Genomic DNA, 15,836 nt, shown 5'->3' with positions numbered 1-15,836 from the left:
GTGAATATTTAGCTGTGTCTCATCCAAGTTTTGTAGAGTGTAAATGGGCAAAGGGTACAGACTGCTTCTCTCCTAGCACACAGTAAACACTCAATACAAAAACTCAACAGCAGTTTGTTCTAGTACAAAAGAAAACCACATTTATTGTACAGTGGTGTTTCTCTAAAGTTGAGCTGTCTTAGGAAAACAGAATCTAATTTTAGGAAATTACAGAAGGGTCAACATTGTGCTTAAACTTTAAAACAGGTTCCAAAGAACCCGGCACACCATGTGACTACTGCAAGGCATGGACAGCCTCCATGCGCGTGCGCACACAGGGACCTGGGAGCGCCATCACAGAGTCCGGACAGGCTTCCGGCTGCTTCACCTTCGGTCACCAACAGCTCCTCCATGGGCTGCACCAGCCCTTTGGGCACACTGTGCTCAGGCACCATAGTCACAACAAGGTGAGGTTTGGAAATGAACTCATTTTGAGACATGCCCTTGTGTTTACACTGAGGTTTAATATGTCATTCAGGGTGGTGTGGTACAGAAGAGGTGAGTGGTGCCCCCCTCACCTCCCACCCGCCCCTCCATGGGGAGCACAGTACACCCTCCCCACCAAGCCCCACAGTCCTCTGTCTGGGTTCGCAGCACCGCTGGACAAAGGGGGAAGGAAAGAGAACTGTTCCAATATTTCCCTCAAGTAAAAAGTCAAAATATGACAATAACATTTTGAAAATAGGATTTGGGGACAATCAAGAGCAATGACATAAATAGTATTTTACTTAAAAGTGTCTTTTTGCCTACACGGCAGTATCTACACTACCATGCTCATTGGATATTCTGACTGTCTAAAGTGTCTGGTTGCAATCAAATTTGCATAAGAAGAATTTGTTCTGATCAACCCCAGAGGAGCGTGGTATCTCAAATAGACAAGCAGGCGAGGTTAGGAAGTCAAAGCATATTCCCAAGACGATCAGATCCCAAAGACTTGTGAGAAAACATCCATGGCTCAGGTTTTACATCATGTTGTATTGCGTTGTGTTAGATTGTGTTGTTGTGTTGCATTCTATTGTATTACGGCCTGTTGGGACACTGGCTTTGCAGTTTTTTACACTGTGTTCTGCTGTGTTGAGTGTGGACACTGTGGCTCTGGTTTTAGTCTATTCTGTATAGTGTGCTGTGTTGTGGTGTGTTGTTGTGCTGTGTTGTCTTGTGTTGGGATGCTGTAGCTCTGGTTTTAGACTATTCTGTATTGTATTTCATTGTGTTCTGCTGAGACAGGCTCGGGTTTACTCTGTTCTGTACTGTATCGCCTTGAGGTGTACGTCTTCCAGAAAAGCAACTGCTTCTCTTCAGGGTTGTCCTCAAATTCTCATTTTATACCTTAAATGTTACAAGGCAAAAAGAAAAAAACCTCAGATTTTAAAGTAAAGCCTTATATTTTCTTTAAGATATCAAATAGTTATCCCAAAAAGGACTTTAATTGCTTTGTCATTTCTCAGAAAAGTTATGGACACACTTGAAAGTTAAAATCTTGGTTAGGTAAGAAAACTATATTCTGCATTTAGTAGGGTCACGCTGGTACCTAACAAGCTTTCAAAAAAATGGCAACAGTGCCAGTTTCTCAGAGAAGCCCATCCATGTGGTCCAAGTCTTGCTCCAGGCCAGCACTCTGTAAGGTCCAGATTGCAAGCTTCCATCTCTCACTGTACAAGGGCTAGTCAAAGCCTATTTAACACAACTGTGCTTACCGTCTATAGTGCATGTTGCATCTAAGTATTTCTAAAGTGCCTATGAATACAGGTATACAAATCAGCACTATAATATCAGGATTACAGAGAAATTCTCTCATAGGACATAGAACAGAATAGGCCTAGAATTGAAGTTAAGCTATACATTTTTTTTATATTCTTTTCAGCTGATTTCAGAACGCAAGCATAGAGAAGTAATTCTGGCTTAATCATATTTTAGACAGTTACTGGTATGAACAGTGTTAGGAGACTAAAACCGAAAAACGCTTGGTTGTGCTTCTTCAGAAAGGGCTGTTTTGAGATCCTGGAATGCAAGGGAACCTGTCCAATTTTATAAAACTGGCAAGTGAAGCTTAGTGAATTTAATTACAAAGATATTGTGCAAATATTTAATGGGATCGTCAATTGTTATTAAATGCAAAAATTACATCACATTTGTGGCAAGTCTGAATGGCAGTCGGGGTTTAGAAAATAGGACCCTGGACAGAAGTCACAGATGTTATAGATAAAGGGCATAAGCCCAACACTCAGCCAAGCTCCAGAACCATGGCTCTGACCCCATGTTTTCTTGGAGCCCAAGTTGTAGACTCCAGCTAATTTAGTACTTGTGGTTGTGGGCCCACAGCAGAGAGGTGTGGGGAAGCTCTGCGTGCCTGCCTCTCCACCTGGGGATCTGAGGAGATCGTTCACCGCACATTTGAAGATGGCCCCGGTGCTATCTCCACAGCCCTGAGTGCCAGGTGATGGATACGTGCCTCATGGTATTTGGGCCAGTGAGGCACCACAAACCTCAGGCAGGGCTCACCAGATGTCCCCAGGCCATCCCAGGCCAGCAGCATGACCCTCCAACTGAGTTGTGGCTGCTCCCACCTGCCCTCCCCTGTGCCTGCTGGTCCTTCTTAGCTTGAGCCTTCGCATTTCAGTAAGTGGGGATTTTAGCACAGAAGGCTGTAATGACTGCCTTCAAAGGAAGCCACATATTCTGCCTTCTGAACACTGAATGTTCTGGGCTTGTCAGCCTAAAGAAGGGGCTAGTGGTGAATCACTGCGACTCCATATCCAGTTGGGAAAGCAGATTCTTCCTGAGTACACAGTGAAAAACCCCAAATGCAGGAGGCCCCGAGAGCACGGCGAGCCTCTCCTTCCCTCAAGGACACACGAACAGAGAGGGATGTGTGAGATTCTGACAGCACAAAGAGGCCATGCGCCTGCTCAGACCAACAGGATCTGAGACACCCGCCCCCTGCAGCTGTGTGGGTCTCCTCACAGATGTTAAAGCTCCCAGATTTGTGCTGTGCCTCACCCATAGATTTAGGAGAACGGCAGATAGTAAGATCACATGAGAATGTCCACTATATAGCAAATCAGGGGCAGAGTTTTGAAGAAAGCTATGAAAGAAAGAATTACCCACTATTTCGTGTGTGTGAAAGAGCACACACGTGTGTGCATTCCGGCGTAGTAAAGTGAAGAAGTGTTACATAAAACATCTTCCTGACTCAGCAGTGAGCTATTTCAACTGTCTTTGCATTTGCATAAAACCCATGCATCATACAAAATTCTAGTCCATTTCTCATCTAAGCCATTCTAATGCTTCATACAACCAAACGAAGCAGAATTAATCAAACCTATTAGATTCATTCCTAATCCCTAAAGGACTTGTATTTTAGCATTTCCATGCTAACTAAAACTAGTGTGGTTTTTTTTTTCTTAAGATGTCAGATGTGCTGCCTCCTAAATATAATACCTATAAAACTTAAATGCTTCTCCCTGATCTGAAAAACAATCACGAAGGGCAGTGGATGCTGTGGAACCCACCCGGGGCCAGCTCAGTCACTGTAGCAACTTCCTCAGCTGGCCTAGGCCACGTCCATTTCTCCTACCCCGGTTCCAAGAGCCTCCTGGGTGCCGTGAGCTGCATGATTTGTGTCCTGTAGTGTGTCCCCTCCATGGTGAGAACCAGGTCTGAGCTCTCCTGAATCCCCACTACCCTACTGTATGTATGTACGTACACACACATCACACCGCACAAGCTGGTGTATGGACATACACACACATCACACTAGCTGGACTAGACACAAACTGGAGAGGCCCGTCTCTCCTCACAGTCACAGAAGCTGTGACATGAGGGGACCTCCAAGAACCTCCGGGAAGTAACTCCTGAGGCTACTCTTGTCCTGAGCCCCTACAGCTAGCAGGAAGGAGGAAGGGAAAGACAATTGCCAGCAACACTGTATCCTGAAGTGAGCTGCTCCCCATACCGAAACCAAGAGAACAGAGGTGTCACATGACATGCCAAAGGGAAGCTGAACAAGAGCCCTCACCACAAAGGATGGGCTACTGGTAAAATATGGTCACCTCCACTCTGGGAAGCTCCTCCACGTGACCGACCAACCCGTGATACTCTGTGGTCACCACCACTCTCAAAGTTCTAAGTGAAATTAAGGCTGGGTCACAACTCATGACACCAGAGGCTACATAGAAAAGCAAGATACAAAAGAAAACAATGTCATAGTTACAAGATAACTTTAAGGGTAACACTAGTTAGCAGACCCCTGGGCTGCTATGGGTGGTAACAGGGCTGTGAAAACGCCAAGAGTATTGGAAAAGGACACATCAAATTAAAGTACAGAAGCTCAGGGTGGATCCTGGCCGCAGGTCCCAGCAGACTACACAGTGGTTTCCATGGTTTCGATCACTTCCAGATCAGACTGCGACGGGGAAAGAAGGGTGCACTCGTCGGGTTCCCAGCTGCTCTCGGGGCTGTAATCTTCCTCAGAACTCAGTTCTGCCCCTTCTTCTGTGTCCTCATCACAGGATTCCACATAGTGTGCCCCAATGGCATTGATCCCCGAGTCCTCGGAACTGGAAGGGGAGGAGCAGTGGCCCAGTTTCGGAGTGTCGCTCTCTTTAGAAATTAAGGCATCGTGTGCAGAGACCTCTTCGGGGCTCATCTTCTGGGAATGGGGCGCCTGCTGCTTCTGCACATAGCACATCTTCCCGTTGATACATTTAACCTGATAGTTGTCAATGAAGAGATCGGAAATCATACAGTACCTTGGCGACTCGGGGGGAAGCGGAGGCTGGAAGACAGATGCAAACTTCAAAAAGTGTTCAGTGAGCGAGACGGAGATCTGAATGGTGTTGGTTGGTTCTCGCGGCCTCGCTGGGATCTCTGTGCTTGGGAGCTGCTCCACGGGGGTCATAGGCTGATAAACATATTTGCCTGCGGGACACACAAGACACAGCTGAAGTCTAAGACAAGACCACTGCACAGACTGTCCTAGCATTGCTGCAGCATCTAGATTGAAACAGTTCGTGATACCAGCACCTGGCACTGTCAAATCCACTTCAGATCCAGTGTATCAGAGTACTCCCCGTCCAGGAAACCCGAAATACGTCCTAAAATTTAACGTAGGAGAGACTCATGGAATGCCTCCCCAGCATTACACATGGCCTTGGGTTCAACCACTACTCCATGGGTCTTGAGTAGGCAGACAATCCTGTAGCCCTCACCTTAAACAATTCACCCATCAACACTGGATGCAGTGCGCAGAGACAGCATGATAAACCTAGCTGAAAATAAACCTAGAGTACAGAACTGTGGCTTAATGTTTATCTCTGACAATAGGTTAATACATGTTTATATGTTTAAAAACTAGAGGTACTTCAGTGTGCCACCAAAACTATGAGGGCCCTTCCCTTCCTAGGTGTCTGTTTAACTTTGCTACCAGGGATGGGATCTGGAGGCAAGCACGTGTGCTGCCACTGAGCTAACCCGAGGCCCTTGGTGATGTGTTTTGGTCGGTACACACACATTTATTGGGCAGGTAGGAGCTTACCGGGCTGTGCTGGCCACCCTGCACAGCTGGCTAAGGGCGACTCTGTCTAAAGATAGCCACAGCAGCTCAGGGGGGAGGTGCCTCCCAGACACCAATGCCACGGCCACTTCATGACCCAAACCAGGTGGATGCGCCCACAGACAGCCCAGGGGCTCTCTTTAACTCATTCCCTATGCCCTCGCCCTCAGCGGCTGCTCAGAGTGAAGCCTTGTACGAAGGAGGCTTAACATGTCCTTTCCACAGACTCTTCTTTCATGTATTTAGGAAGTCTTTCAAGAGCCAAATGCTAAGGAAATGGCTTAAAACTATGCAGTTTGTAAGTCCATAATAATTACAATGATTATACTGTTATTATTAGAGACAGGTTTCACTGTGTAGTCCTGACTGGCCTAGAACTCACTCACTCTGCAGACCAGAGTGCAGACCACTCTTGAGACTCACAGAGTCACCCACCTCTACCTCCTAAGTGCTGGGATTAAAGGGAATCGCACCATATCCAGCTTGTAGATCTAAAATTATTTCAAAATATAAAAACAAAAGGGGTCCAGGAAGGTGTCTCATGATAAAAGCAATAGGAATGCAACCCTGATGGCCTGAGTCTGGATTCCTAGAACCCATGGAAAAGCCAGGGGCATGGCATGTGTGGCCCCGACAGTGAGAAGGGACACAGAGAGAGGAGACATCCCAGGAGCTGAAGGCCAGCTAGCCTGGAGTACGCAGAAAAACATCAAACAAGGAAGACCCTCTCTCAAACAGCCGATGATGGACACCCGAGGTTGTCCTCTGACCTCCACATGTGAGTGGGTATTGGTACACACACACACACACACACACACCCTATTTACTATCTATCTATCTATCTATCTATCTATCTATCTATCTATCTATCTATCTATCTATCATCTATCTATCATCTATCTATCTATCTATCTATCATCTATCTATCTATCTATCTATCATCTATCTATCTATCTATCATCTATCTATCTATCTATCTATCATCTATCTATCTATCTATCATCTATCTATCATCTATCTATCTATCTATCTATCTATCTATCTATCTATCATCTATCTATCTATCTATCATCTATCTATCATCTATCTATCTATCTATCATCTATCTATCTATCTATCATCTATCTATCTATCTATCTATCTATCTATCTATCTATCTATCTAACTATCTGTCATATCTATTTTAAATGCTAAAAGGGGGAAGCCCTGAAAACTCTAGTCAGAGGCCCTGCTCTGCCATCCCTGTGTTCATCTATTTTAGTCAGGCTGGGTTTCATCCTTTGCACACATTATGGCAGCTTTTAAGCCTTAGTGCCACTGGGATTTTGGACCAGATCATCCTTTTCTGGAGCTGTCCTGGGCACCACAGGAGAGCTAGCCTGACCTCTACCACCCATTCATTCATTCAATGTCAGAGCAGCTCCTAGTCAATAAAAATAATCCAGATAGTGTCCAGTATCCCAAGGGGCAACTCTCCTGAGAGGATCAAGGACGTATGCTATCACCCTCATAAGCATCTTGGCGCAGGGAAGTCACTCGCGTTTTATGTCTTGGTCAGACTGGAAATCCTCAGATGGAATTCTCTCCACAAGGAAGACTATAGTTAGGTTTCATAATGTGGAGACGTGGAAGAAGAACAACTATGTGCAGGACCGTGTGCCGTGTGCTGTGCCATGGACCACACCGCTGGCCAGCCATCAGACCCAAGCCAGCTTGCAGTTAAAGTGGCACTCAGTATCTTCAGCTTTACCCTGGAGTACCATATAGAAAAAGCATGTTCAGACAGTCTGCACGAATACAAATTATGTGGACCCCACAGGCAGACGAAAATTCAACTAGTTTGACAGGGAAAAAGAACTTGGTTACACCTGCCTGAGGAACTCTGTCTAAAACAGACCAGGTACCTGCACCTTCTCTGTCATCTGCAAAAGATGCTAAGCAAGAGCTGGACATGGCGGTCCACACCTTTAATCCCAGCACTTGGGAAGGCAGGAGCAGGGGCATCTCTGTGAGTGTGAAGTCAGCTGGATGAGTTCCAGGTCACCAAAGCTACAAGTTAAGACCCTGTCTCAAGAAAGATAGAGACAGAGACACACACAGAGAGAAATCATACAAAGGAGAATGCGGAGCAGGTCAGACCTACCAACTAGCCTAGCAGCACCCTAGCAGGACCCTAGCACCCTAGTCAGGACCCCAGCCTCCAAGTATTGGGGATATAGAGGAAGCTGGAGTTGAAGCTTCTTTCTTGAAGGTCTCCAGCCTTGGGATTTGAGGAGAGATGTCTGGGACCAGGATGGTCTCCTGTTCAGAGGGAAGGAAATGGGGGAGTGAGGGTCCAGTCGTCTCTTTCTGCCCAGGTTATGGAGCTTGCAGGGTGCTGGTTGAGTTTGAATTCACCCACTCCAAGTGACCCTTGGCTTGGTTACCACCTGACACAGGAAGACCCTGGCAGCTGATTCCTATATTCCAGAATCATCCTCAGCCCCGGAGAGAACAGCTGTTTAATTCACAGATGAAGGAAGAGGTGAAACCAAGCTTCAGGACTTTGATTTCCCTTCCCACATCTCATTGTCCCTTTGTCCCACTTGGTCCCCTTTCCCTCCTTGGTGATCTTTATTATTTTTTGGTTTCTCTCCTCTTGGTTGGTCTACCTTTCTTCCTCTGGGCTCCTCTTCTCCACAGTTCTGCCTTCCCTTCTTGAAGTATGGCACTCGGTATGAATGCTGGACCCCCCGCATTCATGTATTAAAGTTCCGATTACCAATGTGATCTTTATGAGAAATTAATAGATCTACGTGAGATGGTTAAGAGTGGAACCCCCAGTGGGCTTCATGTCCTTAAAGATGAGGATGAGCCCAGAGCCTATTCTCTCTTAGCTTCTGTAGCCAGGATGAGTGTCCCCAACAGACACTGCATCTACTAAACCTTCAGTGGACTTCCCAGCCAGGCTGAAGAAGTAGATGCTATTGCCATCAGTTTACAGCAAGTGTGTGTTTGGGGGGTTGGTAGTATGTGTGTGGTATGCGATGTATGTGGGGGTGTTTGTGTGGTATGTGTATGTGGTGTGTGATGTGTGTGGGAATGTTTGTGTGATATGTGTGTATGGCATGTGATGTGTGTGTTGTGTGTGATATGTGTGTTATCTGTGTGGTGTGTGATGTGTGTGATATATGTATATGATATGTGTGTGATATATGATGTGTGTTAGCTGTGTGTGGAATGTGATGTATGTGTGTGGTGTGTGTGTGGTATGTGGGGGGTGTGGTATGTGGAAGGGTGTACATGCACATGAGTGGGCAGGTATATGCATGCAAAGGCAGAGCAGTCTGTTGAGTGCTTTCAACTGTCCCTGGAAAGACAAACACACACATGCACGTGCTCACACACACACACACACACACACACACACTCCATAGGATTTACTGCTCTATCGCTCTGCCATATTGCTTTGAGACAGGGTCTCTCTCTGAAGTGGCAGCTCAATGTTTCAGTTAGGCTAGCTGGCTGGCAAATAAGGTTTTCTGTCTGTCCTCACCACCCCCCCAGTGTCTATCTGTCCCCACCCCCCACCCCCCAGAGTCTGCCTGTCCTCACCCCCACCCCCAGAGTCTGTCCTCACCCCCACCCCCCGGAGTCTGTCTGTCCTCACCCCCCACCCCCCAGTGCTGGGATGGCAGGCACATCCAGCCATGCCCAGCTTTCTCCCACGGGGCCTGGAGAGTCTAACTCAGGCGCTCATCTTGCATAGCAAGTGCTCAGTCTGCGGCATTGCGCTCCTGGAGTCTGAACTGACCTAACTGTGCAGTAGAGGAAGAGAGACCAGCTGGGAGACGCACTGTGCTTCATTTCACAGCCCTGCCTCACTCGGAACTAGGCAAAGCCTGTGATCTGGGGATACAGATGGCAAAGACAAAGGATGGTTAAAGAGGCTGCAGCTCTAAGACAAATTATCACAGGACACTGCATTGTTCGATTTCTTTACAGTGGGATTATGGTGGGAGGCACAGCACAGTGGTAGGTCTCCATCTCCAGCACCACAATAAATACATAAAAAAATGAAATCGCTCATAGGAAAGTTCTGACTTGGAGAGAAAGAGGGTTGAGCATCGAGAAATTTCCCCTCAGGACACACACACAAAGTACTAGAGGCAGCGACTCAGGGAGCAGGATCCACACACCTCAGTGTTATTCGGGCTATATACAATAGCCCTGAGAGAAAAAACAGAGAAGTGTTCACCAACAGACAGCACTCAGAAGCAGAAATGTCCACGTGTAATGGAGCATTCAGCATGCCACACCAACATGGGACCCTGTGCCAGGGGAAATAAGCCAGTCCCAGCAAGATGAATATGCAATTATTCCACACGTGAGGTGCCCAGAGCAGTCAAATTCTTATGGGTGGAAAGCAGAACATGTTTTCTGGGGATAGGGCATGAGAAGGCTCTATGGCAAGTCACCTCAGCTTACAGGACACAGAGTGGTGTGAGGATGGGTGCTGGTGGCAGCTGCCCAATGTGAGTGTCACTCAGCGTGCGTATAAAAAGGTACCCGATGGCATCTGTCACCGGGGACACACAAAACAGCAATGAGAATCAAAAAGGCTGTCATCAAAGGAGAAAACCACTGGTGAGGACACCCCTCTCCTGAGAGGAATAGGAAGGAAACCATCACCAGGAAGCCTGCAGGGAGGTTACTCAAACCACTGAAATGAGAGGTGGTCTTTCCTTTACAACACGTGTGAAATGCACATGTCTGTGGAAGAAAGCATGCCCAGCCTGTGTGAGAGCCTGGGTTCAAACTGCAGCGAGCAACGACAAAATCCGACTAGAAATGAACTTCTTGTGTGTTACTGTTGTTTGGTTTTTGTTTTTTGGAGAAAGAGTCAAATTGTACAGCCCTGTCTGGCCTGGGATACATAGACCAGGCTGGCCTCAATCTCACAGAGATGCCTGTGCCTGCCCCTGCCTCCCACACGCTGGCATTAAAGGTGTGTGCCACCATCCCGGCAGGAATGAACTCGTATATGATCTAGCGATGCCACTGCTGGCTGCACCCATCCAACGGGCTGCAAATCAGTAAGGAGGAGAGATGGCTGCACCTACATGTTTACTGCAGCAAATTCACAACAGCCAAGACATGGTACCCGGGCACCCAGCGGTAGGCAGGTGAAGGAAGAGTGGCAGGTTCCCAGTGGCGGATTACTCATGGCGGAGCGCAATGGATGCCGTAACGTTGAGGAAAATGAGAAAGACACAGAAGATGATATGGCAGTCTCTTCTATGTACAAGATGAAACAGTTGGTTTCACGGAAGCAGAGACGATCACCAGTGGGAGCAGGAAGCTGGAAAGTACGTGATGGTAGGCGCTAGAGGGTCGCTAACGAGTGCTATGGGATACAGCAGTTTCTGATGAGCAAGGTACAGGAACTATGGCTGACAATAATTGACTATTTCAAAACAGCTAATGGAATTCTCGGGCAAAAAACATGTCTGAGGTGACAGCCATATCAGTCACTCTAATCCGATTAACACACTGGGCTGTCACACTGCACTGCATACATTTAGACCAGATTTTAAAAACAGAAAACAAAAGGTAATTTTTAAAAGAAAAACTAACTGATATCCCTATAAAATAATGAAACTATTTCAAACATGGGACATGACTAAACATACAAAAAAAAAAAAAAGTAACCGTGACAAAGAGGTGAAAATGTATCTCAGACACCTTATTTCTTTGGGAGAAATTTTCAGCCACTTCTCAAAGATCAATCAAAACCACTAACTCCCATGAATCTTTGGAAGTCTCTATGGATAGCATTTCTGACTTGGGCCAGAACACTGTGGACACTTACAACACCTCAACGAGACACTCAGATGTGCACAGAGAGACTCATGTTATCTTGCATAAAGGGAAGCCAGAGAGCGTCACACTGTCAGGCTCGCCCATGCATAAGCTAGGTCATCGTGTAGAGCAAGGCGACAGCCCACTTCCTTCTCAGGCCCACGGGGAGCTACTCCAGGCTGGCAGTGGGCCACCCTCTCCATCTAAGACACCGTGGGCAGCGCCGTGTGATTACACAGCAGAAATGGTTTCTTGAAGCTGTGTCTTTTGTACAAAGGGAAGGGAAAACACAACCAAACTAAAACAGCAAAATCAATCCAGACGGGAGGCCATGTGTGTTTCCACACCCCATTAGCGTGCTGTAGGCTCCTAATTACATGTTTTGTTTGTTTGATAGCCATACATTTGATAAATTGAAAAGAATCCTCTGGGGGCGGGGGTTGCCCTTAACATGTGAAACACACCGCTTCAGGAATGCAGAGCAATTTTAAAAGCAGCCCAAGTGAAATAAATAGAGTTAGGAAGGTAAATCTGCGCCGGAAAGGGGGTGGCCTGAGGTGACCTGCGCACCCAGCACAGGTCCCTGCTGCTCATCAAATCACACCTGTTTGTGTTAGGCCGGGGGAGGTCAGCACTCTGAAAGAAATGCTATCTAGATTTTTACAGTGTGCACCAGTCATTGGGTTGGGAAGTGACTCACACAGGAAAAGTGAATGGCAACAGTGTTAACGGAGTCCCGCTCTCCACGTCCCCCACTGTGGTCCTCTGTATCCTAGCCTTTTTGTCCTCTGCCCTAGGGGCAGGCTAAAGTTCACAGACTGTCGCAGCCCTAATCAGAAATGTAAGCAAGATTCTAGTCTCTTCATTTACTGCCCAGGCCATCTTTAGTGGATCCTAAAGCAAATCCCCAGTTTGACAGCCCAGCAGGAGCGCGGCATAGCCACTCACGGAACAAGTACTAAGTCATGTGCCACAGGAGGAAGAAAGTGCAGTACAACAGGCAGCGGTGTTTCCGGGAGCATCTGGATTGAGACCGGATGTAAAAAAGTAAAAGCAAAGCACAGGAACATGGGGCGGAGCCGCAAAGGCCAAGGAGCACGCGTGAGGCTCCTGCGGAGCCCTGTCAAGGCTCGGGAGACTGCGGCTGCTCCACACTGGCTTTGGAACCAGGGTGAGGTAGTTAGTTCAGTGTGGGGTTCAGACGGCAGGACTGTGGCTGGGTGGGTCCTGGAAAGCAACACCAGGGCACCCAGTGTGGCTACCACCGTGAACCGTGACGATCTCAGAGAGGAAGGGCACGGAGATAACCAAATGTGCTGATGAGCCAGGAGGAACTGAGAGGGAAGAAGAGGCTGCAAGAGATGTTGGACGGTGATGCTCGCATCTAAGCAGAGGAGAGAAAGGAAACAGGAGGAGAGACCCACAGGAAGGCAGCCACCTGCAGGGGTGATGAAAAGACCAGGCCGGAAGATGTCCCATGAGACCCAACACATGCTTCGGCTGCTCAATTCGGTTTTCCCCAGTGTGCAAGTGGTTACGACATTCACCTCAGACAGGGCTGAGGGACTAACATGAAAATATCTCCAAGTTTCAGCTTAGCGCCCAGGGCACTGTACATCCACTGTTCTTGTTTATAGAAGGTGGTGGCGGTGTCCACCTTGCCAGGCCACCATTTGGCCAGCCTCAGTCCTCTGAGACTCTACTATGCCCTATATGCAGAGTTCTCTAGTCGACTATCTGACTCACTGTGACACCCCACTTTCTTCATGTGTGCCCCTCACCTACTTCCATACTAATAAAGTGAAATTTAATTGTGTGCCAGGCACTGAGGACGTGGGGCTAAAGGACAAGGCCATGATCGGCCCCTGAGTCACTGTGCATTCAACTTAGGAAGGATCCCATTCAGCAAGTCATCACAGGAAAAGACACACAACTACCAACTACTAAGAGTGGTGAGCACAGAATGATGCGAAGGCCCAGCAAAATCAGCCACACCAAGTCACTCTTATGAAGCTGACTGGCCTGTGCCGCCAGGGACAGCATCAGGGAGGCAGAATTCAGTGCACATCATTTCATGATCCAATTTCTATCTGTCTTTCTGTTGAATAGGCACAAGATGAATGGGGGAAGGGGAAGCAAGCACCCAAAGCAACCCACATAGGGTACCCCTTTAACAATGGACTTCTGTCATCGCCTGGGTCATATTTCAGCCCCTCTCAAGTAGAGCAACCAGCGAAGCCTGCCTAAGCCAAGCAGGGAGGAGCTGCCCAGCCCTCATAAGAAATCCCCGCAGCCAAGTGACAGGGATGGGGGAGTGCTAGACTAACTCTTCGGACTCTGCTGGGGCTTTCATGAAGCCTATGGGATTTAAGGGCTATATATGCCGAAAACTCGTGTGCTGGGCTCAGGGGGAGCCAAAATATACAGTGCATCCCACTCACAAACACAAACACCCACACCACTGCAGCAGAGGGAAGCGACCAGCTGTGGCTACAAACTCTGCACAGGGTCCAGAAAAAAGCGCAGCGCTAAAGAGGGCGCCACAGAAAACACAGGCTGCAAACTGCAGGAGCTGGGGCTGAGGACAGGAAGAAGTGTCATGCCTTCTGCGGAGGCCCCACGTGTGAAGGGCAGCCTGGCTGGAGCAGTGGACTCTCCTGTGACCAAGACCAGCAAAGCTCAGGAAAGGCAGGGTGCCAAAACCACTCTGCTGGGAAAAAACGGCACAATCGAACCCTTTGACTATACAGCTGCGGGCAATTCCAGCTAGAGGAGACCCCATTCAGGGTGCGAGTTCAGAATCATCGTGCTGTGTAAGTTTAGCTAAAACAGGCCAAATATGGGTGGTGCCAAGAGAGAACACTTCAGTTTCTAGTTCCTTCTAGGTAGCTATGCAGGGAAGGTTTAATTGTCAACTTGACACAACCTAGAATCTCTTAGAAAGAATTTCCTTTTATTTTTTCATTTTTGGGGTTTTTTCAAAACAGGGTTTTCCTGTGTAGCCCTGGCTGTCCTGGAACTCATGCTGTAGAGTTTGAGGCCGGCCTCAAACTCACTGAGATCCACCTGCCTCTGCTTCCTGAATGCTGGGGCTAAAGGGGTGCGCCATTATCGCTGAGTGGGAATAAAAAGAAATTATCTAGGTCAAGTTGGCCTGTACAGCATTGTATCTTGATAACTGACCCCACCCACTGTGGGTGACACCATTCCCTAGGCTGAGCAATGAACTGTATATGAGTGAAGAAAGCTAGCTTGTAGTGATGTCTCATTTGTGTTTTAGTAAATAAAGTTTGTCTGAAGATCAAAGAGTAAAACAGCCCCACTGGTCAGCCCTATAGACCAGGCAGTGACACACACCTTCAATCCCAGCAGCCACACTAGTTTGCTACAGACACCAGGCAATAGTGATACGTGCCTTTAATCCCAGCCCCAGAGAGGAGTATATGGGAGGAGACAGCGCTCACACACAGTCTCATTGTGAGATTCCCGGAGGCAGGATCGCCATTTCGGACTGAGGCAGAGATAAGAGCCAGTGGCTGGCTGGCTGTTTTGCTTTTCTGACCCTCCGGTTGGACCCCAAAATCTGACTCTGGGTTTTTATTATTTGTGTCCACTAGCTGAGTGAGCAAGCAGGCACCATAGGCACGTGAGTTTTTCTCTGCTCTTTCTGTGGATGTGACATGACTAGCTCCTTGAGATCCTTCTTCCCTTGGGTGATTGACTGGAACCTGAAATTACAAGCCAGGTAACTATTTCCCTTCCCTGAGTTGCTCTTGGCTAGGCTATTTTATCACGGCAAAGGAAATGAAGCCACAGCTGCAGGCAAATAGTGATTTTATATAGGGACCATGTCTCCCCTTTCCATTTACTCTGGCAAGTCCTGCTTACCTTCAGAACTGGTGGGATCGAGTAGGAGCCAGAAAACAGAGGGAGCCCTTCTGCAGGATGGGCCACTGGGGTGGGCAGTATGTTCAGAGAAAGGCCAGCTGTTAGGGCAGTTTGCCACGTAGGAGGACACACTCAGAAATGCGGTGGAAGGGAAGGGTAAGAAACAGGGTGAGGAAAGCTGTGTGTGCGTGTACGTGTGCATGTGTGTGTGTGCACATGTGCACCTGTGTGCATGCGTGTGTAATGTCAGGGATACTAAAACTGGAAGGCACTGTTGCCTATCTTCTAAAATACTATGCCTCAATCTTACAAACATTTTCTAAGATCATTACTGCCTCCTTCCTTTCATTCCAAACCTCTCCGCACAGCCTGAGTGGATTTCTACTGGACAGTGGATTTCTAAAACTGCAGTTTGAAAAACCCATTTAGAAACAACAACAACAAAATGCCTGTAGTGGGGAGCAGAGCCAAAACGGAGCCTGGCGATCCGGAGTGGCTCTCTGCCACGCCACCA

The 15,836-nt window shown here is 47.8% G+C and overlaps 1 protein-coding gene across 1 annotated transcript in view; it reads right to left on the bottom strand.

Moving 5' to 3' along the window:
- Positions 1–119: 119 nt before the first annotated feature.
- C3H3orf70 (chromosome 3 C3orf70 homolog) overlaps positions 120–15,836 on the bottom strand; it is a 44,344-nt gene continuing 28,627 nt past the window's right edge. The window contains exon 2 of the mRNA XM_057765588.1: positions 120–4,959. Within this exon, the coding sequence (XP_057621571.1) occupies positions 4,403–4,959 (557 nt within the window). The 3' untranslated portion in view covers positions 120–4,402. The remainder of the gene's footprint in view (positions 4,960–15,836) is intronic.

Source organism: Chionomys nivalis, chromosome 3 (genome assembly GCF_950005125.1).
Source record: "Chionomys nivalis chromosome 3, mChiNiv1.1, whole genome shotgun sequence".
Lineage (NCBI taxonomy): Eukaryota > Metazoa > Chordata > Mammalia > Rodentia > Cricetidae > Chionomys > Chionomys nivalis.
This window is presented reverse-complemented; position numbering and strand designations above follow the sequence as displayed.